This window comes from Myotis myotis, unplaced genomic scaffold (assembly GCF_014108235.1).
Source record: "Myotis myotis isolate mMyoMyo1 unplaced genomic scaffold, mMyoMyo1.p scaffold_m19_p_1, whole genome shotgun sequence".
Lineage (NCBI taxonomy): Eukaryota > Metazoa > Chordata > Mammalia > Chiroptera > Vespertilionidae > Myotis > Myotis myotis.
The window spans coordinates 96,173-118,526 of NW_023416313.1; the positions used below are offsets into that span (position 1 = coordinate 96,173).

The window sequence follows — 22,354 nt, forward strand, 5'->3', positions numbered from 1 at the left end:
GAATCACAGAGAAGCTAAATCTGATGATGTCGGGGGCGGCCCAGGCATGCCAGTCCCTGTGTGAGGCACGGGTGCTCGGGAACGAACTCGCCTGCAAACACGGCCAGAGGTTGTGGCAAATAAAGGTGCCGGCACGTGGGGAATGGGGGCGGCGGGGTCCATTCAGACACTGAACTAAGGGTGCCAGCTCTTCACAGAGCAGCACCGGGTGCGTCCAGGTGAAACCCTCACCCGCCAGACTGGATGCCCAGGCCGCCTCTTCCCAGCATGGAAAGGGGAGTGTGTGAGCCCCTCGCCCAGGCCAGGGCTGGGCCACCTCCCTCCCTTGTCCCCACCTCCCTCTGTGGGGGTGGACCCGAAGCGGCAGCCTCAGGGGGCCCCGCTCCAGGCCTGGGACCGGGCTGTCTCCCCGTCTCCCCGAGGCAGATGCCCACCCGTGTATACCTGAGCCCAGGTCTGGGCCGCCGGTGGGACCAGGTGGAGAGGGTCATCTCCCTCCACGGAAGGAAGCCCCCCGACCCCCGCCCCAGCCGCTGGGGCGTCCCGAAGGCCCCATCATTCCCAGGCAGCAGGCAGCCCAGGCCTCAGGCCTCAGGCAAGGGGGCAGGCGTGGCTGTCAGCTGGTGGCCCAGGCCTCTAATCGCCACTAAGCAAGGCTTTGCTGACGACAGTGTTTGCGGGAGTCTGCGCACACCTGGGGCGGCCGCCGGACACCATGAGCCTCCGCGAGGAGCAGGTGCGGCGGTACCTGGACCAGAACCCCAGCTTTGCGGACCGGTACTTCGGGAAGACGCTGAGCCCCGAGCACGCGGCCCGGGCCTGCGAGGACGAGGATGAGGACGGGCTCCCCGCGGGCGGCGCCAGCTTCCGGGAGCTGTGCCAGGTGCGGGAGAGCGCAGCGCTGTTCGAGCTGGTGCGGGACATGCAGGAGAGCGTCAACATGGAGCGCGTGCTCTTCAAGATCCTGCGCCGCCTGGGCCCCCTCCTGCGCGCCGACTGCTGCAGCCTCTTCCTGCACCGGCAGCGCAACGGCGTGGCCGAGCTCGCCACCCGCCTCTTCGGCGTGCGGCCGGGCCGCGTCCTGGAGGACTGCCTGGTGCCCCCCGACTCCGAGATCGTCTTCCCACTGGACATCGGGGTTGTGGGCCACGTGGCTCAGACCAAGAAGATGGTGAACGTGCAGGACGTGAGGGAGGTGGGTTCCCGCCGCCCCTCCAGGGCCTTGAGGGTCCCACGGGGTTGGGGGGGGGAGGTCAGCAGGCCGCACGGGGAAGGGGGTGGGAGGGGGCGCCCGGGAGGAGCAGGGAGAGGCTGCAGCCCAGGAGGGGCCCGTGCATCTCCCGGCCCCTGAGGGGCCCAGCCTGGGAGCTAGAAGTAGGAGCCGTGACCTGGACCTGCCTCTTCCACGCCCACAAAGGAGTCAGAGGGGCCAAGCCCCCAAGCAGCCGCGTCCCCTTGTCCGTGGAGACAGATGGACGTGCAGACCCAGGCTGGAAGGGAAGCAGCCAGGCTGCAATCCTCTTAGCGCCTCTGCTCCCACCGCCTGCCTCTGTGGCCTGAGCAGAGTAATCTCCAGGATTAGCCTCTCTCTTCGCTTCCTTTCTAAGAAATGGGTCACCCAAGAATCGGGTGTCAGAAGCGCGACTTCCCAGAAACAGGCGCTCAGTAGTGGGGACCCCCCTCCCCCGGCTTGTCCCCTCAGGGGCCGGTTTTTCAGCCTCCCCACCCCACGCCTGTGCTGCGGGTGCCCCAGCTGCTCTGAGGGTCTGGTTCCACCTTCGGGGCTGCCCCAGGCCGGGTCCCCCCCCTGTAGAGCTGTCGCCCTGGGTCTCCCGGGCAGGGGAGCCGTGTGGCATCGGAGGAGCCGCCGTGGGGCAGGCACAGCCCTGGCCTTGTCCTCAGGCCACGGGGGCTCCTTGATCCCAGATGCAGTGGAACAGAGACCAGATCAAAACTCACCAAAAAGCAAATCTCCACAAAGTGCATCACGAATCCCTGCGTTGTCAGGGTCGGGTTTCCAGGTGGCTCTGGAGAGGGGAGACTGAGGCAGGGTCTGAGCTCCGCCCTGGGCGCCAGCCACTCAGAGGGCGGAGCCCCAGGGGCTGTTCCCGGAGCCAGGTGTGTGGGGGGGTGTAGGGGGAAGGAGGATGCGGGGGGGGGGGGGGGGGATGCAGGTCTGGCCGGTCAGCACCCTCAAAGCTCCCAGACCACGAGGGCTTGTGGCTGAGCCTCTGGGCCAGGACCATGGGCCCAGGTCTGGCTCGGGGGGCAGGCGTTCTGACTCCCCCCTCCCCCCCCCGCCCCCGCCACAAAGAGCTGTGGTCCCCAAAACGCCTGGCCAGAGAGTCCTGCTGTAGCCGCGGTGTCGGACCCAGTTGTGGTGGCTGGAGTTGTGTGGTTGAAGGACGAAGGGCCGGCGCTGGGGGCGGGGTGAGGCCTGGGAGCTGCCGTGGGGGAGCAGGGGCAACAGCGTTGGGGACACTTTAGAGAAACCCCAGGCTTCGGTCCTACAGGGTCTGAGTGGCGGGCAGGCAAGGCCGCACGGGGGGCCCTCCGCAGGCGTGGGTGGGGCCGATCCCGGGAGGGGCACAGGAGGCAGTGTGGCTGGGCAGGAGGGTAAAGGCGTGGGCCCGGGGCTGCCAGTCCGTCCCAGGGTGTCTGGGAGCTTGTGCACCCCCAGCAGCTGCAAAGCGTCCAGCTGAGGCTCTGGGGCCCAGGGTCTGACCCCACAGAGGAGCCCGGACGGGGCAGGGGGCCGGTGGGGGGAGACAGGGGAGCAGAAACAGCACAGGCAGGGAGCCCGTGCAGGCGTGGGCCCAGGCGCTTCCGTGACTCTACTCCGAGAGCGTGGCTCCGGCCCCAACGTGCCCCCCCTCAGAGGCCCGCGCCCGCGTGCACGTGTGGTGGGGCCCGGATGCGGGCATCCGTGCGGGTCCCCTGGGCACGAGGACCGGAAGGCAGCCGGCAGCACAGCCAGGCGTGTGGACGCCGGAGCGGCCGGTGCTGTGAAGGGAGCCGGGAGCTGGCGGGCGGAGGGCTCAGCACGTGGGACCTTCCGGTTCAGACGCGGGACCCGCACTCACCGGCCAAGCGCTGCTCGTCCTGCGGTCAGAGCTGAGCACCGTGAACCCCTCACTCTGGCCTCGTGTGAAAACACGTCCATCGGGAAGGGGCTGAGGCCGGCACATCCCTCTGAGGGACAGAGTCCGAGTCACCTCGGGGAGCCCTGTTCGGGGCCCAGTCAGGGCTTGAGGACCCTGCCCCTGTGGAGACAGACCTCCAGCCCCTCCCTCCCCACCAGGGACCTGCTTGGGACAGGTGTTCGGGTGGTGGGACCCCCTGGGGCAGGTGCTGGGGTGGTGGGAGCCCCATGGGGAGACCCCAACTGGCGCACAGGCCTGGGAGGCCTGTGGGGGGTTTGGACAGAACCTGGGGCCCCAAGGAACCCTCGACGCCCACCCGCGGGCTGTCCCCCGAACACACCCCATCAGACTGTGCTCCCCTGAGTTCAGCCACACGTATGTTTGGGGGAGGAGCCCATGGGTCTGGCCCCAGCGGTGGAAGGCAGGAGGAGCGGCAGCCAGGAGTAGGAGGGCACCCAGGTGTCAGGTGTGGGGGGACCCAGTTCTGCCCACAGCCCAGTGGGGCACGGGGGTGGGGGTGCTGTGAGGACTGCAGAGCCTGGAAGCCAAGGTGGGGTGACAGGGACTGAGCCAGGCCCGTGGCACGTCCTCTGAGCTTCCCGGGCTCCCCAGGCCGGGGCAGGGCCGCTGGGCGTCAGCACTGGCCTGGGGCCCCACAGCCCCCCGAGCCCAGGCCCACAGAGGAACAGCCTCTGTCTTTTCTCCGTCACCGCACAGAACCCCCACTTCAGCACCTTCGCCGACGAGCTGACCGGCTACGAGACGAGGAGCCTCCTGGCCACGCCCATCATGAACGGCAAGGACGTGGTGGCCGTGGTCATGGCCGTGAACAAGCTGGACGGGCCGGGCTTCACCAGCGAGGACGAGGACGTGAGTGCAGGCCCCCCCCCCGCCGGCAGGGGTGCGAGTGGCCGCGGCTCCGTCCCTCTGTGGGCGCCTGAAAGCCGGGCTTTAACGCCTGTGGTCGACCCTCCGTTCCAGGTTTTCCTGAAGTACCTGAACTTTGGGGCCTTGAACCTGAAGATCTACCACTTGAGCTACCTGCACAACTGTGAGACGCGCCGCGGACAGGTACCGCCTGGCCCTGCCTCCTGGCCACAGCCGGGGGTCCAGGCCCCCTGCTCGCTCTGGACAAAGGCGGGCGGGGTGGGCCCCCCACCCCCAGGGCAGGTTGCTAGGGGTCATGGTGTGGTGCTGTGTGTGCTGGCCGACGTCAGAGGCTGGGCCTGGCCCCTGGGCTGCCATCCCTCACCGGGGGCCCAGGCGGGTGTGAGGGCACTGCCCTGCCTGCCAGCTGCCCCAGCCCCTCTGGAAGGAGTCAGGGGATTGTGCACAGATGACAGACACACAGTCCTGCTGCTCTGAGGCCGAGATCCCTGGTGGTTTGGCCCTGGCCACACGGGACACAGGACAGTGTCTGCCTGCCCGAGCGAGGGCGTGGGGGCTAGAGGGAGAGGGGGGGCCTTGTGCTGTGGGAAAGAGTGCCGAGCTGCCAGCACGCAGCCTCGGGCCCCTGCGTGTCCCCCTGCCTCCGAGTGCTTGGCTTGACTCTGGTGGGAGGTTTGCTGTGTCATCAGGTGTTACCACCTACGTGCAGGCTGACCTGGCAGGTGCACACGGAGCCTGGGCTCCATGAGGCCCCTGGGAATTCGGGGACAGTCACTACAATGAGAATAAGAATAAAAGCTGCCGTCCTGCGATGTTTGCTACAAACAGCAACGCCTCCGATTGGGTAACTTAGCGCAGGTCCGGCAGGAATACTGGCTGCCGGTCACACACGACCAGGACGGGATGAGGGAGCTGAGGGCTCGCGTTCCTGCCCGGAGAGGAATGGACATCGGTCCGGAAACGGCCTCGCAGACGTGGGCCAATTAATAGAACGCGTGATGGGGCCGGTTTGACATTTGTGGTTGTGAAGTTATCTGCTTTGATGTTGGTTATTAGACATCGTTGAGCCCGGCCGGTGTGGCTCAGGGGTTGAGCATCGACCTATGAACCAAGAGGTTACGATTCGATTCCGGTCAGAGCACAGGTCCGGGTGTGGGCTCCATCCCCAGTGTGGGGTGTGCAGGAGGCAGCCGATCAGTGATGCTCTCTCATTACTGATGTTTCTTTCCCTCTCCCTTCCTCTCTGAACTCAATAAAAATATTTTTTTTTAAAAGGTGAATGACTGGGAGGGAATACGAATACCTAGATGAGTGGACATGTGGGCATAGTTTTAACGTCATCTCCATTTTTTAAACGTAGGTCGTTTACCTTTAATAAAGCTGGTGTGGAGCCCTGGCCAGTTTTGCTCGGTGTCAGAGCGTCTGCCCAGGGACCACGGGACTCAGGTTCTGTTCCCAATCAAGGGCACGCGCCTCGGCTGCGGGTTCGATCCCAAGCCCCGGTCAGCGGGGGCATGTGCAGGAGGCAACCAATCGCTGTGTCTCAGTCACACTGATGCTCCTCTCCGCCCTCCTCTCTCCCTTCCACTGTCTCTAAAGATCAATGAAAAAAATATCCTCACTCTGGGTTGAAGATTAAGAAAATAAAGGAGTCTCAGGCTCTAGCTTCTCCAGAGAGGTCAGGCCCACACCTGACATGAGTCGTAGCCATCGAGCGGAAACAGCCCAGGGCCCTGCCCCCCCTGCAGGAGGGGCGGCGGGCAGGAGGTTCCGGCAGAGGGACAGAGCACAGGCCCTGCGTGAGGCCTTGGGGTGAAGTCCCAGGACACCCCGAGTCAGAGCAGCTCTGCCCAGGGCCGGGTCAGAGGCCCTTCAGGGCTATTTGCTCTGAACGCTGACCTCCCGGCTACACGAGGCAGCTGCCTAAACATCCCCCTGGCGTGGCTCAGCTCCCACTGAGAAACAGAGGCAGGAGGCGAGGGCGGGTGGTGCCTCGCGGGCCAGGCTGCTGGGGTCAGAACCGCAGACACACCCCAACCCTGCGCCCATTTCCTCCGGCTGTGACAGAACCTGCTCCTGGCAAGGGGGCCGCACGGTGACAGGTCCCTGGTCTAATCAGGGCTCAGGGGTGACAGACGGAGGGCCGGGTGGGAGTGGTGGGTCTCCCTCGATGCTCCTGGGGAATGAGCGGGGGTGGGGGGGTGATTATCTTCACACAAGTGTGTGGGGGCTGTGCCCAGGCCTTTCGCAGCAGGATGGAGGTGCTCGTCCACCAGCTGACTCGAGTGGGTGACACAGGTGGGTGGCAGGTGTGGGTGACTCACGTGTAGGCCCCAGGGGCAGCTGGCACAGGGCCTGCAGCGCAGATGGTCGGCGGCTCTCACGCCCTCTGCACCGTCAGCAAGCACTGGGGCTCTGCATGGCTCCTGACCTCACAGCTGTGATTGAGGGGCCAGACCCCAAGACTGCTTCCTGACGTCCGGAAGGAAGGGGCGCTGTCGGGGTCTGGCTCCGCGAACGCGGCTGTGAAGGCCCAGGGCGCAGCTTGTGCAAAGGCCCTGGGCCGGGTCAGGGGAGGGAGTGGGGACACAGAGGAAGCAAGCCACCACTCAGGAACTCCTGGTCTACGTGGGCAGCGCGCTGCCTCCTGGCAGGAGGACACAGGTGGGGCCATGAGAGCCAGAACCGGCCAGTGACAGTGGGGGCTGTAGGGGCCCCGGGGGGCTGGCAGCAGGGGAGCCATGCAGGGGATGATCTTGCAGGAGGGGCTCGGCCCCAGGCAGTGCTCAGGCCCGAGGACAGGTGCGGAGGGGAGCAGGTGTGACAGGCTGGGGCCAGGAGGTGCCCTGCCTTTGGGCTGTGGCTGAGGAGATGGAGGAACTGGGGAGGGTCCCCCCTCGGAGTTAGTCTGAGCCTGGCCATCAGCTGAGGCCCAGGGGGCGGGTGACCCAGGGCCTCGGGGACCCTCACCTCACCTTGCTGGCCCAGGACACCATGAGCTCGTGTCCTCAGAGCCCTGCCCCCACCGCCTGACCAGGGCGGGCTGGTCTAGGCTGTGCCTTCCAAGCTCATGGCCACTGATGACAATTTCCATCACTCATCACGGACCCGGTGTGAAGCCAACCAGGCCGCACGGGGCAGGGACATGGCCGGAGCTGGAGGCCTCATCCCCCAGGAAGCCCCCAGGCCCTGGGGTCAGGCCGCAGGAGTGGGGGCTGGTGCCCCTCAGAGATGCTGTTGGGGGGCCGCCCGGCTCAGTGTCCCCCGGGTCCTGCGGCAGGTGCTGTGCACGTGCGTCTCAGGGGTGAGGGTTGGTGCCCAGACAGGCAGGTGGGTGTGACCAGGGGCCATGGTGCCGCCCTGCAGGTGCTGCTGTGGTCGGCCAACAAGGTGTTTGAGGAGCTGACGGACATCGAGCGGCAGTTCCACAAGGCCTTCTACACCGTGCGGGCCTACCTCAACTGCGACCGGTACTCCGTGGGCCTCCTGGACATGACCAAGGAGAAGGTGAGGCCCCGCCCACCCCACCCCTCACCCCCCACCCCCCGCCAGGCCTCGCGAGGCTGGCTCACCCCTCTTCCTCTTCCCCGCCAGGAATTCTTCGACGTGTGGCCCATCCTGATGGGAGAAGCCCAGCCGTACTCAGGCCCGCGTACCCCTGACGGCCGAGTGAGTCGTGGGGACGGGCCAGCCGCTCCCCACCCCCCAACTCCAGGGCAGCAAGGGGCCCGTCCCAGCCCTGCCCAGGACGGGGGAGGGCGAGGGGCCTGGGGAGCCAGGGACGGACGTCTCACCTCCCAGAGGTGCCCGGGAGTGCTGGCCCGGAGCCCTCACGCCGCCCGCTGTGGTCTGGCCCTCAGGAAGTCCTCTTCTACAAAGTCATCGACTACCTCCTCCACGGCAAGGAGGACATCAAGGTCGTCCCGTGAGTGCCAAGGTCGTCCTGTGCCGGCGGGTCCTGGGCTGCCGGCGCCCACGTGGTGGGAGGCGCTGGCTCGCTGACCTGGAGACAGTGACTGGGGGGTGAACCTTGCAGCGGCCATCCCGGGGTCCAGGGAGCGTCCAGGGGGCCCTGCCACGCGCCTGAGCTCGCAGGCCCTCTAGTCTCGTTGACACTGCACACCCGGTGGGATGGACCCCAGGGGACGTCTGCTGGGGGCAGCATGGCCGGTGGGGCTCAGGGAGGGCCCGGTCCCAGCCCTACAGCCACGCGGCCATGGCCCTGGGCCCCACAGGCCGGTCAGGGCCCCACCCACAGGCCCCCACAGGGACCGGACCTCCAGATCCCGGCCCGGCCACAGTACAGGGGTCCAACGCTCAGCTCCAGAGGCCACAGGAGGCAAAGGGGTTTCCACAGGGCCAGCGGCCTCGTCGTGGGCAGAGAAGGCAGATGAGGCAGCACAAATGCCCCCAACCCCACCCTCCGCTGCCTGCAGCCTCCCAGCTTCCCTCCCCCGAAACCCCTGCCCCACCCAGAGCTCAGAGAATGGAGCCAACAGGAACACGCGCACACACACACACACACACACACACACACACGCCGCACAACCCTGGGTCTGGCCCATCTGACCCTCTGCTTCTCTTCCCAGCACACCCCCAGCTGACCACTGGGCTCTGGCCAGTGGCCTTCCAACCTACGTGGCAGAAAGTGGCTTTGTGAGTCCCCAAGGCCCTGCCTCCAGCCCCAGCCTCCCTGCCAGCAGCCCACGGGCACCCCCGCCAGCCCCACCTGCTTGGGGGCACCCCTGCCAGCCAGGCACCTCCCACCACCCGCCTGGGGTACCCCGCCAGCCCCTGCCCCGCTCGGCCTCTGTAGACGCTCCGGGCTGACAGTCGCTTTCAGAATCGTGTGTCCACTCGGCTGTGCAGCTGAGACTGCTCTGTGCTCCTTGCAGATCTGTAACATCATGAACGCCCCTGCGGACGAGATGTTCGCCTTTCAGGTAGCTGTTCACCAACAGGACAGGCACTGCCCTTGGGAAGAAGGGACCACGGTTCAGAAAGGACACTCAGGAGTTTCATTTTTTATATTTGTATTTTCTTTCAGAGAGGAGGGAGAGGGAGAGAGAGACATCCACGATGAGAGAGAACCATGGATCGGCTGCCTCCTGCAGGCCCCTCCCTGGGGATGGAGCCCACAACCAGGCACGTGCCCCGACCGGGAACCCAGCCAGGACCTCCTGGTTCCTAGGCCGATGCTCAACCCCTGAGCCACGCCGGCCGGGCCAGAATTGGCTTTTACTGCTTAAGAAACAGCCTCAAAATCGCAGTGTCAAACAGCAGCAAACACATACAGGGTGTCCCCGCCCCGCCAAAATGTACACACACTTTAACAGCTGATAACTCACTTAATTTAATAAACTCTGACTTTATAATTGTTCAAAGTGTGTGTGCCTCCGGGGCACCCGTATCTCACGCTCACCTGCCTGCGGGTTCGCTGGGTTCAGGGGTTCGGGTCTGCCCCCCTCGCCTTCCCTGGGGACACTGACCAGGGCTCCTCGGCGGGAGGCTGAGGTCATGTGCGCCGGCCGTCCCACAGGAAGGCCCCCTGGACGACTCTGGCTGGGCCGTCAGGAACGTCCTGTCCATGCCCATCGTCAACAAGAAGGAGGAGATCGTGGGGGTGGCCACCTTTTACAACAGGAAAGACGGGAAGCCTTTCGACGAGCAGGACGAAGTGCTCATGGAGGTAAGCACCCTCTCAGGTGCTGGACACCCCAGAGTGGACGGGAGGCAGCGTGCAAGGTCCCATCGGGGCCAGGGCTGGGCAGGCACCCTGCCGCCCCATAGGAGCGGGCACGGTCCTGGACCACACACCTGGCACCTGGAGGGCAGTGCCCCTCGGGGGTGACGCTGTGCCCTCCGCAGTCCCTCACACAGTTCCTGGGCTGGTCCGTGCTCAACACCGACACCCACGACAGGATGAACAAGCTGGGGAACCGCAAGGACATCGCCCAGGACATGGTGCTGTACCACGTGCGCTGCGACCAGGACGAGATCCAGCTCATCCTGGTACTGCCCCCCCCCTCCCCCCGCATCCACGTGGACACACACCCAGGAGCAGGCCCATCCCGGAGGCCCACTCGCCCTGCCAGCCCAGGGTGGGTCCCTCCCGGGTGGGTCCCTCCCAGGCCGTCCCCCTGCGGTGAGCCGGGAGGGAGGCGCCTTCGTGCTGCTGTGAGGGCTCCATCCTCCGGGGAGGCAGGGGCCACCATGCACTCTCATCTCTGAGGCAGTACGCACCCCCCGGGCCTCCCGCGGTGACCTTGGTCCTCTGTCCCAGTCACAAGGGTGTGGGGGTGCTGTCGCCTGTCCCACACTCCCGAGGGTGTAGCTGACGCTGTCACTGACTCAGCGCATCGGTTCTCTCCCAGCCAACGCGAGCACGCCTGGGGAAGGAGCCGGCTGACTGTGAGGAGGAGGAGCTGTGGGAACTCTTGGTCAGAATCTGCCCCCACCCTGAGGTGCAGGCTGGGGGCTGAGGCTGGGGGCCGGGGACTAAGGGTGCTCACAGGGTGTCCCTGTGGCAGTGGCCGCTGTCCGCCACCTTCCCACGTAGGTATCTCTGCGTTTGTTTCCCTGGCAACATCACTGTGTCTGCCCAGTTAGGCAAGTTCTTGTTATTGGGCTGAGCATCTGAGGAGAGGGGAGGAAGGGAGCTGAACCATCCAGGACCCGTGTCCAGGCCACAGGCCAGAGAGACTGGCAGGGCAGATGTCACCTGGGGCATCCGGGGCTGGACAGAGGGTCCTGGGAGGAGGGACGAGGAGCAGTGGGTGGTGGGCCTGCCTCCCTCAGCCACGGCCCTCCCACAGAAGGAGGTGCTGCCTGGGCCCACCAAGTTCGACATCTACGAGTTCCACTTCTCCGACCTGGAGTGCACGGAGCTGGAGCTGGTCAAATGCGGCATCCAGATGTACTACGAGCTGGGCGTGGTCCGCAAGTTCCAGGTGCCCCAGGAGGTGAGAACATGGTCAGGGGTCCCAGATCCAGAGGTCCCAGGTCCTGCACTGAATTTGGGGCAGGCCTGTTCATTACAGAATGGGCAGTGCAGGTGGTAAAACACAGGTAGAGCGTGGGGTGGGAGAGATGACCGCTGGACGGATGGAAAGTCTGATTGACAGGAGCTCCAGGCAGTGCGACCTTAGGTGCAGCGGGCGATAGTGGGCTCTGGCATTGGTGGGGTGGGGGGCGGGGGGGAGAGAGCAGCCCACAGCTGTGCAGAAAGCACCCGCCACTCCCGGCTGCAACCAGGCCCTGGCGACCATCCGACCGCCCGGGTGGGGCCGCCTCCACCCTGCTGCCCCGCGGTTCCCTTCACACCCTGAGCCTCTGCTCTCACCGCCACCCATTGAGGGAAACACCTTCCCTCTTGCCGACGCCAGGGCAGCAGGCCGCATTTCCAGGAAATGTTCTACTGAATAAGAAAGGAAACAAAAGATAAAAATTATAGACAATATGGACAGAAAAAATATTTCCTGATAATTTTCTGGACCTAAAAATCACAGAACAGCCCTAGCTGGTGTTGCATAGTGGGTAGCGCGTTGGCCTGGGGACCCAAGGGTTCCGGGTTTGATTTCGGTCAAGGACACGAACCTACCAGCCTGGACCCTGGTCAGAACTCATGCAGGAGGCAACCAATCGATGTGTCTCTCTCACATCGATGTTTCTCTCTGTCTTTCCCTCCCTTCCACTCTCTCTAAAAAGCAATGGAAAAATATCCTCGGGTGAGGATTAAAAAAATTATTTAAATCGAAGAACAATAAGAGGCTCCCCTGGGGAGATCACTGCCCTCCACCCCACCCCCTCCCAGCCTCCACCTCACCCACCGGCCTCAGGACCCTCAGCCACCAGCGCCAGGTGCCCACACAGCTTGCCCCAAACAGGCCTTTTCTTCTGAGACGCCCTGTACCTGCCCTGCCCGTGTGACCAGGGTCACGAGTTCCATTCCCGGTCAAGGCACATACCTGGGTTGCAGGTTCGTTCCGGGCCCAGGTGGAGGCGCATTCTGAGGCAACCACTCCACACGTCTCTCTCACAGGATGGCCCTCCCTCCCTCCCTCCCTCCTTTCCACTCTCTCTAAAAATCAATGGAAAAAATACCCTCTGCCCTGGCTGGTGTGGCTCAGTGGATAGAGCATCGACCTGCGGACTGAAGGGTCTCGGGTTCGATTCCAGTCCAGGGCATGCGCCTTGGTTGCGGGCACATCCCCAGTGGGGGGCGTGCAGGAGGCAGCTGATGGATGTTTCTCTCTCACCGATGTTTCTAACTCTCTATTCCTCTCCCTTCCTCTCTGTAAAAAATCAATAAAATATTTTTTAAAAAATACCCTCTGGGGAGGATTAACAAAATATAAACTCCCCTAGACCCCTTGCTGGGGTGCTCTTCTCACAGTTGGGGCTGGGCGATGGGACGGAGCCCCTGGCAGCCCCGTGAATGAGCCGGCCCGCCCCCCCCCAGCACCCCCCTCCCCCGCACCCCCCAGCACCCCCCCTCCCCCTCCCCCGCACCCCCCCAGCAGACCGTGTCCTGGCTCCACAGGTGCTGGTGCGGTTCCTATTCTCGGTCAGCAAAGGCTACCGGAGGGTCACCTACCACAACTGGCGCCACGGCTTCAACGTAGCGCAGACCATGTTCACGCTGCTCACGGTGCCCGGAGGGGGCAGGGCACCCAGAAGCCGGGGTGCAGGGTGGGAGGCGCCCACACACACCGCCCCACCTGCCCTGGGCTATGAAGACCTCCTGGTCCAAAGGCAGCCCCGCTGGAGGGGGGGGGGGGGGCTCCTCCGCTCGGGAGGCGGGGCTTGGAGGGCTCAGCGGGGGCCGTCCCTCCCCGGGAGGCTGGGGGGGGCGGGGGGGGGGCGTCGGGTCAGACCCAGCCCCCAGGCCGCCCCACAGCCCTCAGCCCAGGAAGCAGGAGCGGGTGCGGGTGCGGGTGCGGGACTGGGGCCCTGTGTCCGCAGACCGGGAAGCTGAAGAGCTACTACACCGACCTGGAGGCCTTCGCCATGGTCACCGCCGGCCTGTGCCACGACATCGACCACCGCGGCACCAACAACCTGTTCCAGATGAAGTAGGCGCGGCGGGGGGGGGGGGGGGGGCGGGGGGTGCAGGGAGGCGGGAGGCCCCCCCGGAGGGCCCCGCGCAGCTGGCGGGGAAGCAGAGACTCGCTGTGGCGCCCACGGCCCCTCGCGGCCACTCGGGCTGCTGGTCTCCCTGCACCTGGCAGGTCCCAGAACCCCCTGGCCAAGCTGCACGGCTCCTCCATTCTGGAGCGACACCACCTGGAGTTCGGGAAGTTCCTGCTGGCGGACGAGGTGCGAGTCCCCGCGTGCGCGTGCGTCTCCTGCCCGCGCCCCAGCGCCCCGGGCCCTGCACCTGGGCCCCGAACCTGGGCCCCTGCGCCCCGGGCCATCGGGGAGGGTACACGCCCCTGGCCTCCTGGGGCCGGAGTTTGAAGGTGCGCCCTAGCGAAAGGGGCGCGGAAGTCTCCCGGCGGTGAGTGGGCTCCCTGGGGGAGGCCGCCTGAGTCTGGTGCCCGCCCCTGGGGTGAGGGACGGACTGAGCCCCCCCCCCCCCCCCGCAGAGCCTGAACATCTACCAGAACCTGAACCGGCGGCAGCACGAGCACGTGGTCCACCTCATGGACATTGCCATCATCGCCACGGACCTGGCGCTCTACTTCAAGTGGGTCCCGCGTGGGGGGCCCAGAGGGGAGAGACCCGGGTAGGGGCACCGGGGAGACCCTGCGGCCCAGGCGCCTGGACTCCTGGCGAGACCTCCCTGGAAGGGCGGTGGGAGGGACCGCAAGAGGGGGCGGGGCCTGCCCGGGGGGGGGGGCGGAGGGGAGAGGGGGGGGGATGGGGAGGGGAGGCCCACAGCCCCGGTGTCCTCGGGGTTCAGGAAGAGGACGATGTTCCAGAAGATCGTGGACGAGTCTAAGAGCTACGCGGACCGGCGGAGCTGGACGGAGTTCCTGTCGCTGGAGACGACGCGGAAGGAGATCGTCATGTGAGCCGGAGCGAGGCTGGGGGGCGGGGTTGGGGGGCGGGTTACTCCGCCAGCCCCAGGCCAGGCCCCCCATGCTCTGCGGCAGGAACAGCTCCTCCCTCTCGGGCTTTGGTGCCTGGAGGCAGAGCCCCGTCCTGCTCCTCGCGTGCGGGGGCTTTGGGGCCCGACAGCACCGCGCACGGGCCGGTGGCGGCGCCCGGTTCAGCACCACGGCCAGCGTCTCGGCGCCGCCTTTGGCGACCACGTGCCCAGCCGGGAGCCCGCCATCCACACCCTGGAGCCCGGTTCTGATCCTCACGCCCGTACACCACGCACTGCAAGGCTCGGGACAAACTTGCTGACTTCCGCGTGCGGGGCAGGGGGCATGGGGAGCACAGGCTGCCGCTTCCGGAAGGACCTGCGCCCCGCGGTCCCCAGGCTGCGCGGGCAGGCGGGTGCAGGGGCGGGTGCAGGGGCGGGGGGTGGGGGGGCGAGGGGGCCAGCCTGGACTCGCCTCCAGCGCCCTCTGCTCACAGGGCCATGATGATGACGGCCTGCGACCTGTCTGCCATCACCAAGCCCTGGGAGGTCCAGAGCAAGGTGAGCCATCACCTGGGGCGCCGCCTCCCTCCTGGGGGGTTGGCCTGCGGGAGCTGTGCTCACGCGTGTGGGGTTCCCGCGGGTCCGGGTGGAGACCGCGGACACAAAGCCTCCGGCAGGTCCTTGGGACGCTCTCTGACCCAGCGCTGAACCCCACTGAACCCCAGCGGGTGAACGACTGCCTTTTCTGTGCCCCCAGGTGGCGCTGCTGGTGGCAGCGGAGTTCTGGGAACAAGGGGACTTGGAAAGGACGGTTCTGGATCAGCAGCCCATTGTGAGTGTTGCTTCCAGAACCTCTGCCCGGGGCGTGGTCCTGGCTCAGTGCAGACAGGGGACCCCGGTTCTGAAGTTCTGGCCTCTCACTCTGGGTCATGTGGCGAGATGGGGTGTGGGTGCCGGTGGCTCGGGATCGGGGGGAAGCTGTGAGGTTGAATCTGGTGGGACCAGGCAGTGGATCGTGGCCAGAGGCTCCACGAGCCCAGGCAGCTCCGCAGTGAACACGGCTGGGCCCTCAGAGGCCAGGGAGTCCCAGGTGGGACAGTCGTGGCCCCAGGGAGGGTGCCGAGCCAGGGAGCCAGGTGCTGGAGCCAGGGCCCACACACGGCACATGGCGGTGCGGGGCCTGTGGGTCACAGTGTGGTCCTGACTATTCTGCAAGGGAACCAGGGGCCAGGACAGCGTGGTAGGTCCAACACGCGAGAGACAGGGAGAGGGTTTGCTCACAAGCCAACCCACTTGGTGAATAGCGGTCTGAACACAGGCCTGAGGAGGAGCCGGGCAATGCAGGTGGCAGGAGAGGCGCCCTGACCACCAGCAACGTCTCTGGGACACTTGGCCGGTTTGTCCGTCCAGGCCAGGCTGCTAGGGCCCTGCCTGGCTCACTCTCCCCACGCCGGCTCCAGACCATGGGTAACTGTGAAGCAGGGACTGACAGGAGGCAGCTTGGCGGGTCCGGAGGGTGTGGACAACGAGGACAGCGGTCTAAGCTTACCAGGGGCTCGCGCCAGGGGGTCTGGGGTCCCGGGTTGGCACCGTAGACAGCTCCTGGGGAGCTGGAGGGGCCGCTCTCAGGGGATGCGGGGCCTGGTTCAGCACCCTGGACAGCGCAGTGGTGGGCCTGGTTCGTCACCATGACAGCTCCCTGGACTGGGGCCGCTCTCAGGGAGCCCGGGGTCCTGGCTCAGCATCGTGGAGAGCTCCGGGGGAAGATGGAGGGGGCCGCTCTGGGGGCGTGGCGTCTAGGGGCCCTCGGAGACCTGGGATAGGCCAGCACTATGACGTTGACAGGGATGCCCTGGAACCAGGGCCCGATGGCTCCAAGGCGCGTGGGGCATCCTGGCCTTGCCCTGCCAAGGCCCAGCGTCTCAGGCAGGCTGGGCTGGGCCAGGGCTCCACCTTCCTCTGCGCATCTCCATGGTCATGTTCATCCGAGTGGGTGGGCTGAGTCAGTCCTGGTGCTTGGGGATGTGCCGGACCCACCTGGCCCTGGCCCTGGCGCTGGTCCTGGCCCTGGCCCTGGTCCTGGCCCTGCCCCTCACTGTGCCCCTGCTTCCCCCAAAGCCAATGATGGACCGGAACAAGGCGGCTGAGCTCCCCAAACTGCAGGTTGGCTTCATCGACTTCGTGTGCACCTTCGTGTACAAGGTGAGCGCAGGCAGCACGGGGCCCACGGGCCCAGGAGGAAGGGCCGTGGAGTCATCGGCCATCCAGGGCCACCCTGGCCCACCCTCCTCACATCTGCAGTAAAATCCGACATCTTCAGTGTCGCCCCAAGTTGAGTCCCTCCCCCTCCCTAGCACAGTCAGCGCCTCGTTCCCACCGGATTTCAGCTTTCTCCCGTTCAATGTCCTCACAGTCACCTCGAGGCCTCTCCTCCAGTGTCCCTTCTTCAGCCCCCTGGGCGCTCCCCGCGCCGGCATGGTTCTCGGGGTGACGGCAGGTATATCTGCTGGTGTCTGTGAGCCCGAGGACAGGGTGGCCCCATGGAGCTGGGTGTGCTTTGCCCAGAAACATGTGCTGCACAACTGACAAGTGACAGCAGGTCACAGCTCAGGGGACTGGCCAGGGACTGAGGGGCATCTGACTGCACAGCCTCCTGTGATGCCCAACATGGCCAGGGCCTCCACCCTACCACTGGGGCAGCAGGGCAGATCCCACACTCCAAGGAGGATGTTGCCTGGTTCTGAGTGAAGTCACCCCTGACTGGACCGTCCCACCCCCACCTCGGCCCCCAGGACACCACACTTCCCTCCACTGCAACTCCAACCCCATTTCCTGCCTCCACAGCTGACCAGGATGTGCACTGCAGTCCTGACCTCACAGGTCACAGCTCCCCTCCCCACGGCACCTGCATGCCCACAGCATGTGTGTTCACATGCCTGTATGCTGTGCATGCATTTTTTATGTGTGTGCATTGTGTTTGATGTTGTGTGCATTGTGTGTGATGTGCTTGCATCGTGTGTGGTCTGTGCAGTGTGTGTGGTGTGTGCACTGTGTGTGGTGTGTGCATTGTGTGTGATGTGCTTGCATCGTGTGTGGTGTGTGCACTGTGTGTGGTGTGTGCACGGTGTGTGGTGTGTGCACTGTGTGGTGTGTGCACTGTGTGTGGTGTGTGCAGTATGTGTGGTGTGTGCACGGTGTGTGGTGTGTGCACTGTGTGTGGTGTGTGCACTGTATGTGGTGTGTGCACTGTGTGGGGTGTGTGCACTGTATGTGGTGTGTGCACTGTATGTGGTGTGTGCACTGTGTGGTGTGTGCACTGTATGTGGTGTGTGCACTGTGTGTGGTGTGTGCACTGTGTGTGGTGTGTGCACTGTGGGGGGGTGTGCACTGTGTGTGGTGCTGCACTGTGTGTGGTGTGTGCACTGTGTGTGGTGCTGCACTGTGTGTGGTGTGTGCACTGTATGTGGTGTGTGCTCTGTGTGTGGTGTGTGCACTGTATGTGGTGTGTGCACTGTGTGGTGTGTGCACTGTATGTGGTGTGTGCACTGTGTGTGGTGTGTGCACGGTGTGTGGTGTGTGCACTGTGTGTGGTTTGTGCACTGTATGTGGTGTGTGCTCTGTGTGTGGTGTGTGCACTGTATGTGGTGTGTGCACTGTGTGGTGTGTGCACTGTATGTGGTGTGTGCACTGTGTGTGGTGTGTGCACGGTGTGTGGTGTGTGCACGGTGTGTGGTGTGTGCACTGTGGGGGGGTGTGCACTGTGTGTGGTGCTGCACTGTGTGTGGTGTGTGCACTGTGTGTGGTGTGTGCACTGTGTGTGGTGTGTGCATTGTGTGTGATGTGCTTGCATCGTGTGTGGTGTGTGCACTGTGTGTGGTGTGTGCACGGTGTGTGGTGTGTGCACGGTGTGTGGTGTGTGCACTGTGTGTGGTTTGTGCACTGTGTGTGGTGTGTGCTCTGTGTGTGGTGTGTGCACTGTGTGTGGTGTGTGCAGTGTGTGTGGTGTGTGCACTGTGGGGGGGTGTGCACTGTGTGGGGTGTGTGCACTGTATGTGGTGTGTGCACTGTGTGGTGTGTGCACTGTGTGTGGTGTGTGCACTGTGGGGGGGTGTGCACTGTGTGGGGTGTGTGCACTGTATGTGGTGTGTGCACTGTGTGGTGTGTGCACTGTGTGTGGTGTGTGCACTGTGTGTGGTGTGTGCACTGTATGTGGTGTGTGCACTGTGTGGTGTGTGCACTGTGTGTGGTGTGTGCACTGTGGGGGGGTGTGCACTGTGTGTGGTGTGTGTGCACTGTGTGTGGTGTGTGCACTGTGTGTGGTGTGTGCACTGTGTGTGGTATGTGCACTGTGTGTGGTGTGTGCACTGTGGGGGGGTGTGCACTGTGTGTGGTGTGTGTGCACTGTGTGTGGTGTGTGCACTGTGTGTGGTGTGTGCACTGTGTGTGGTATGTGCACGGTGTGTGGTGTGTGCACTGTGTGTGGGGTGTGCACGGTGTGTGGTGTGTGCACTGTGTGTGGTGTGTGCACTGTGTGTGGTATGTGCACGGTGTGTGGTGTGTGCACTGTGTGTGGTGTGTGCACTGTGTGTGGTGTGTGCACTGTGTGTGGTGTGTGCACGGTGTGTGGTATGTGCACTGTGTGTGGTGTGTGCATTGTGTGTGGTGTGTGCACTGTATGTGGTATGTGCACTGTGTGTGGTGTGTGCGCTGTGTGTGGTGTGTGCGCTGTATGTGGTGTGCACTGTATGTGGTGTGTGCACTGTGTGGTGTGTGCACTGTATGTGGTGTGTGCACTGTGTGTGGTGTGTGCACGGTGTGTGGTGTATGCACTGTGGGGGGGTGCACTGTGTGTGGTGTGTGCATTGTGTGTGGTGTGTGCACTGTATGTGGTATGTGCACTGTGTGTGGTGTGTGCACTGTGTGTGGTGTGTGCACTGTATGTGGTGTGCACTGTATGTGATGTGTGCACTGTGGTGTGTGTGCACTGTATGTGGTGTGTGCACTGTGTGTGGTGTGTGCACTGTGTGTGGTGTGTGCACTGTGGGGGGGTGCACTGTGTGTGGTGTGTGCACTGTGTGTGGTGTGTGCACTGTGTGTGGTGTGTGCACTGTGGGGGGGTGCACTGTGTGTGGTGTGTGCACTGTATGTGGTGTGTGCACTGTGGGGGGGTGCACTGTGTGTGGGGTGTGCACTGTGGGGGGTGTGCACTGTATGTGGTGTGTGCACTGTGGGGGGGTGCACTGTGTGTGGTGTGTGCACTGTGGGGGGGGTGCACTGTGTGTGGGGTGTGCACTGTGGTGTGTGTGCACTGTATGTGGTGTGAGCACTGTGTGTGGTGTGTGCACTGTGTGTGGTGTGTGCACTGTGGGAGGGTGCACTGTGTGTGGTGTGTGCACTGTATGTGGTGTGTGCACTGTGGGGGGGTGCACTGTGTGTGGGGTGTGCACTGTGGGGGGTGTGCACTGTGTGTGGTGTGTGCACTGTGTGTGGTGTGTGCACTGTGGGGGGGTGTGCATTGTGTGTGGTATGTCCTCTGTGTGTGGTGTGTGCACTGTGTGTGGTGTGTGCACTGTATGTGGTGTGTGCACTGTATGTGGTGTGCACTGTATGTGGTATGTGCACTGTGTGTGGTGTGTGCGCTGTGTGTGGTATGTGCACTGTGGGGGGTGCACTGTGTGTGGTGTGTGCACTGTATGTGGTGTGCACTGTATGTGGTATGTGCACTGTGTGTGGTGTGTGCGCTGTATGTGGTATGTGCACTGTGTGGTGTGTGCACTGTGTGTGGTGTGTGCATTGTGTGTGGTATGTGCACTGTGTGTGGTGTGTGCACTGTGTGTGGTGTGTGCACTGTATGTGGTGTGTGCACTGTGGGGGGGTGCACTGTGTGTGGGGTGTGCACTGTGGGGGGTGTGCACTGTGTGTGGTGTGTGCACTGTGTGTGGTGTGTGCACTGTGTGTGGTGTGTGCACTGTGTGGTATGTGCACTGTGTGTGGTGTGTGCATTGTGTGTGGTGTGTGCACTGTGGGGGGGTGCACTGTGTGTGGTGTGTGCACTGTGTGTGGTGTGTGCACTGTGGGGGGGTGCACTGTGTGTGGGGTGTGCACTGTGGGGGGGGTGTGCACTGTGTGTGGTGTGTGCACTGTGTGTGGTGTGTGCACTGTGGGGGGTGTGCATTGTGTGTGGTATGTGCTCTGTGTGTGGTGTGTGCACTGTGTGTGGTGTGTGCACTGTATGTGGTGTGTGCACTGTATGTGGTGTGCACTGTATGTGGTATGTACACTGTGTGTGGTGTGTGCACTGTGTGTGGTGTGTGCACTGTGTGTGGTGTGTGCACTGTGTGTGGTGTGTGCACTGTGGGGGGGTGCACTGTGTGTGGTGTGTGTGCACTGTGTGGTGTGTTTATGAGACATGGGAGAAGGAGCACAAGACACACATGTCTGTGAGTCCCCCACCCCCTCTGCAGTGGACACTTTCGGCTCTGTTCTTGGGGTCCTTGCCTGCTATGATGGCGTGTGTTATAAGCATTCATGCCCACAGCTCCCAAACGCAAACGCCAAGCGCTTCTCCCTGTTCAGGGCTTTGCTGGGAAGTGACATCTCGGTGGCCGTTCCTCCTCCCACCTGGCAGGCCTCAGGGTTCTCCTCAGAGGGAACCGAGGCAGAGGCAGGGTCGTGACCTGTCCCTCCACCCGCCCAGGGAGGTCGCGACGTCTGGGTTCCCTTCCAGGAGTTCTCCCGCTTCCACGAGGAGATCCTGCCCATGCTGGAGCGCCTGCAGAACAACAGGCAGGAGTGGAAGGCGCTGGCCGATGAGCACGAGGCGAGACTGCGGGCCCTGGAGGAGGAGAAGCAGCAGGAGGAGAGGACCGCGGCCAGGAAAGGTCTGGGCCCCGGGGTGCAGGGCGGGCACCGGGTTAACCAGTCAGAGCGAGTGAAGAGGCAGAAACAAGGAAGTGAGTTGAGAGGCACGGCACCTGTCCCCGGGCCCCTCACTGCAGAGGCAGCCACAGGGGAGGCCCGTCCACCGGGAGGCCCGACCACGTCCACGGGTGGGCCCTGCTGACTCAGGAACTCACCAGCCTGGACAAAATGGTTCCCTTCTCCTGGCCCAGCGGGGACTCTCGTCTCCTCCCAGGATCATGAGTGTTACTTCCTTCACGAAGGGGGAAAGCCCACTGAACTATCAGCAACTCTGAACGGATCTTCCCTGCAAAGAACAGTCCCCTCCAGAGTAACTCGGAAACCCACCTGTTTTCTACGCACACACACTCACATGCTCACACACACACACGCATGCCCACACATGCTCACACGCACACATGCACACACGGAAGGAAGGGCTAGGAGCCGTGTGCACGACTCCCTGGGCTGTGTCCAGCACAGTCGTTGGCCTGTTGGCCCTGAACTGTGGGAAGGTGGCTGCCCTGGAGCGGCTCAGCCAGTCCGGCTGGACCCTGGGGCCGCGTGGCCTTGTGTCCACCTGTGCTCGGCCACTCGGCTCCGGGACTTTTGTGCTATTCCCTGCGGTTCCCTGCTATGGGCTGTGGGAGGCCAGGGCTGAGATAAGAAAGGTGAGCCCCAGAAATCGGCTAGGCTGACCACAAATGCTCTTCCCCTCCCACAGGGCCGCAGAGGACATGCAGGCCGACGGGAGGGGCCCGGCTGGGGCGTGCGTGGCCCTCCCTCACCTTCTCGCCTTCTCTTGCAGGGGGCACAGAAATTTGCAATGGTGGCCCAGCACCCAAGTCCTCGACCTGCTGCCTCCTGTGAGCCACTCAGGGCACCTGAGGGCTCCCGCATCCCCACGCCCACGCAGACTCGCCTCTAACCACTTGGTACAAGAGGTTAGGAAGCCTGAGACGATTTTGGATACTTTGAATTTTTTTTAAGGTTTGTGTTTTTATCAACTGAAGTCAACTACAAATAAGAGTGTAGCCCGCCCTGCACTTACACTCATCGCCTTTGACACATAGTCGCACCGGAGCCCCTGCGTCTACACCGGTGTCGGAAGCCTGGGGAGAAGTCTGCGCCTGTGTTTTTATGGACACAGAGGTGCTGTTTCCCAGCTGGTTTAGGAAACGATATCTGACCAGAAATGTAGAATAAATGAAAACAAGTCGCCTCTTTTCGTCTGTGGTGGGAATTACGGCAGAGGGCGCACTGTATATGACCAATCGGAAAAATTCCGGCAGGGAGGTGAGGCCGGGAGTAGAGCGCGATCAGACCCGAGTGGGCAGTGCAGAAAGAACCCAGAATGAAGGCCGTGTGTGTCGTTGCTGAGGGACGAGGT

The 22,354-nt window shown here is 63.8% G+C and overlaps 1 protein-coding gene across 1 annotated transcript; it reads left to right on the top strand.

Annotated features, from left to right (window-relative positions):
- The first annotated feature begins 54 nt into the window (after nucleotides 1-54).
- On the top strand, nucleotides 55-22,175 carry PDE6B (phosphodiesterase 6B). The gene is made up of 22 exons (XM_036326122.1): nucleotides 55-1,195; nucleotides 3,861-4,013; nucleotides 4,125-4,214; nucleotides 7,398-7,538; nucleotides 7,626-7,700; nucleotides 7,892-7,956; nucleotides 8,621-8,687; nucleotides 8,927-8,974; nucleotides 9,571-9,720; nucleotides 9,900-10,043; nucleotides 10,406-10,471; nucleotides 10,847-10,993; nucleotides 12,574-12,681; nucleotides 12,996-13,105; nucleotides 13,262-13,349; nucleotides 13,619-13,719; nucleotides 13,936-14,043; nucleotides 14,559-14,622; nucleotides 14,822-14,896; nucleotides 16,183-16,266; nucleotides 20,792-20,945; nucleotides 21,773-22,175. Exons 1-22 carry the CDS (start codon nucleotides 716-718, stop codon nucleotides 21,832-21,834), a joined length of 2,580 nt encoding a protein of 859 aa, XP_036182015.1. The 5' UTR covers nucleotides 55-715; the 3' UTR covers nucleotides 21,835-22,175.
- The last annotated feature ends 179 nt before the right edge of the window (nucleotides 22,176-22,354 follow it).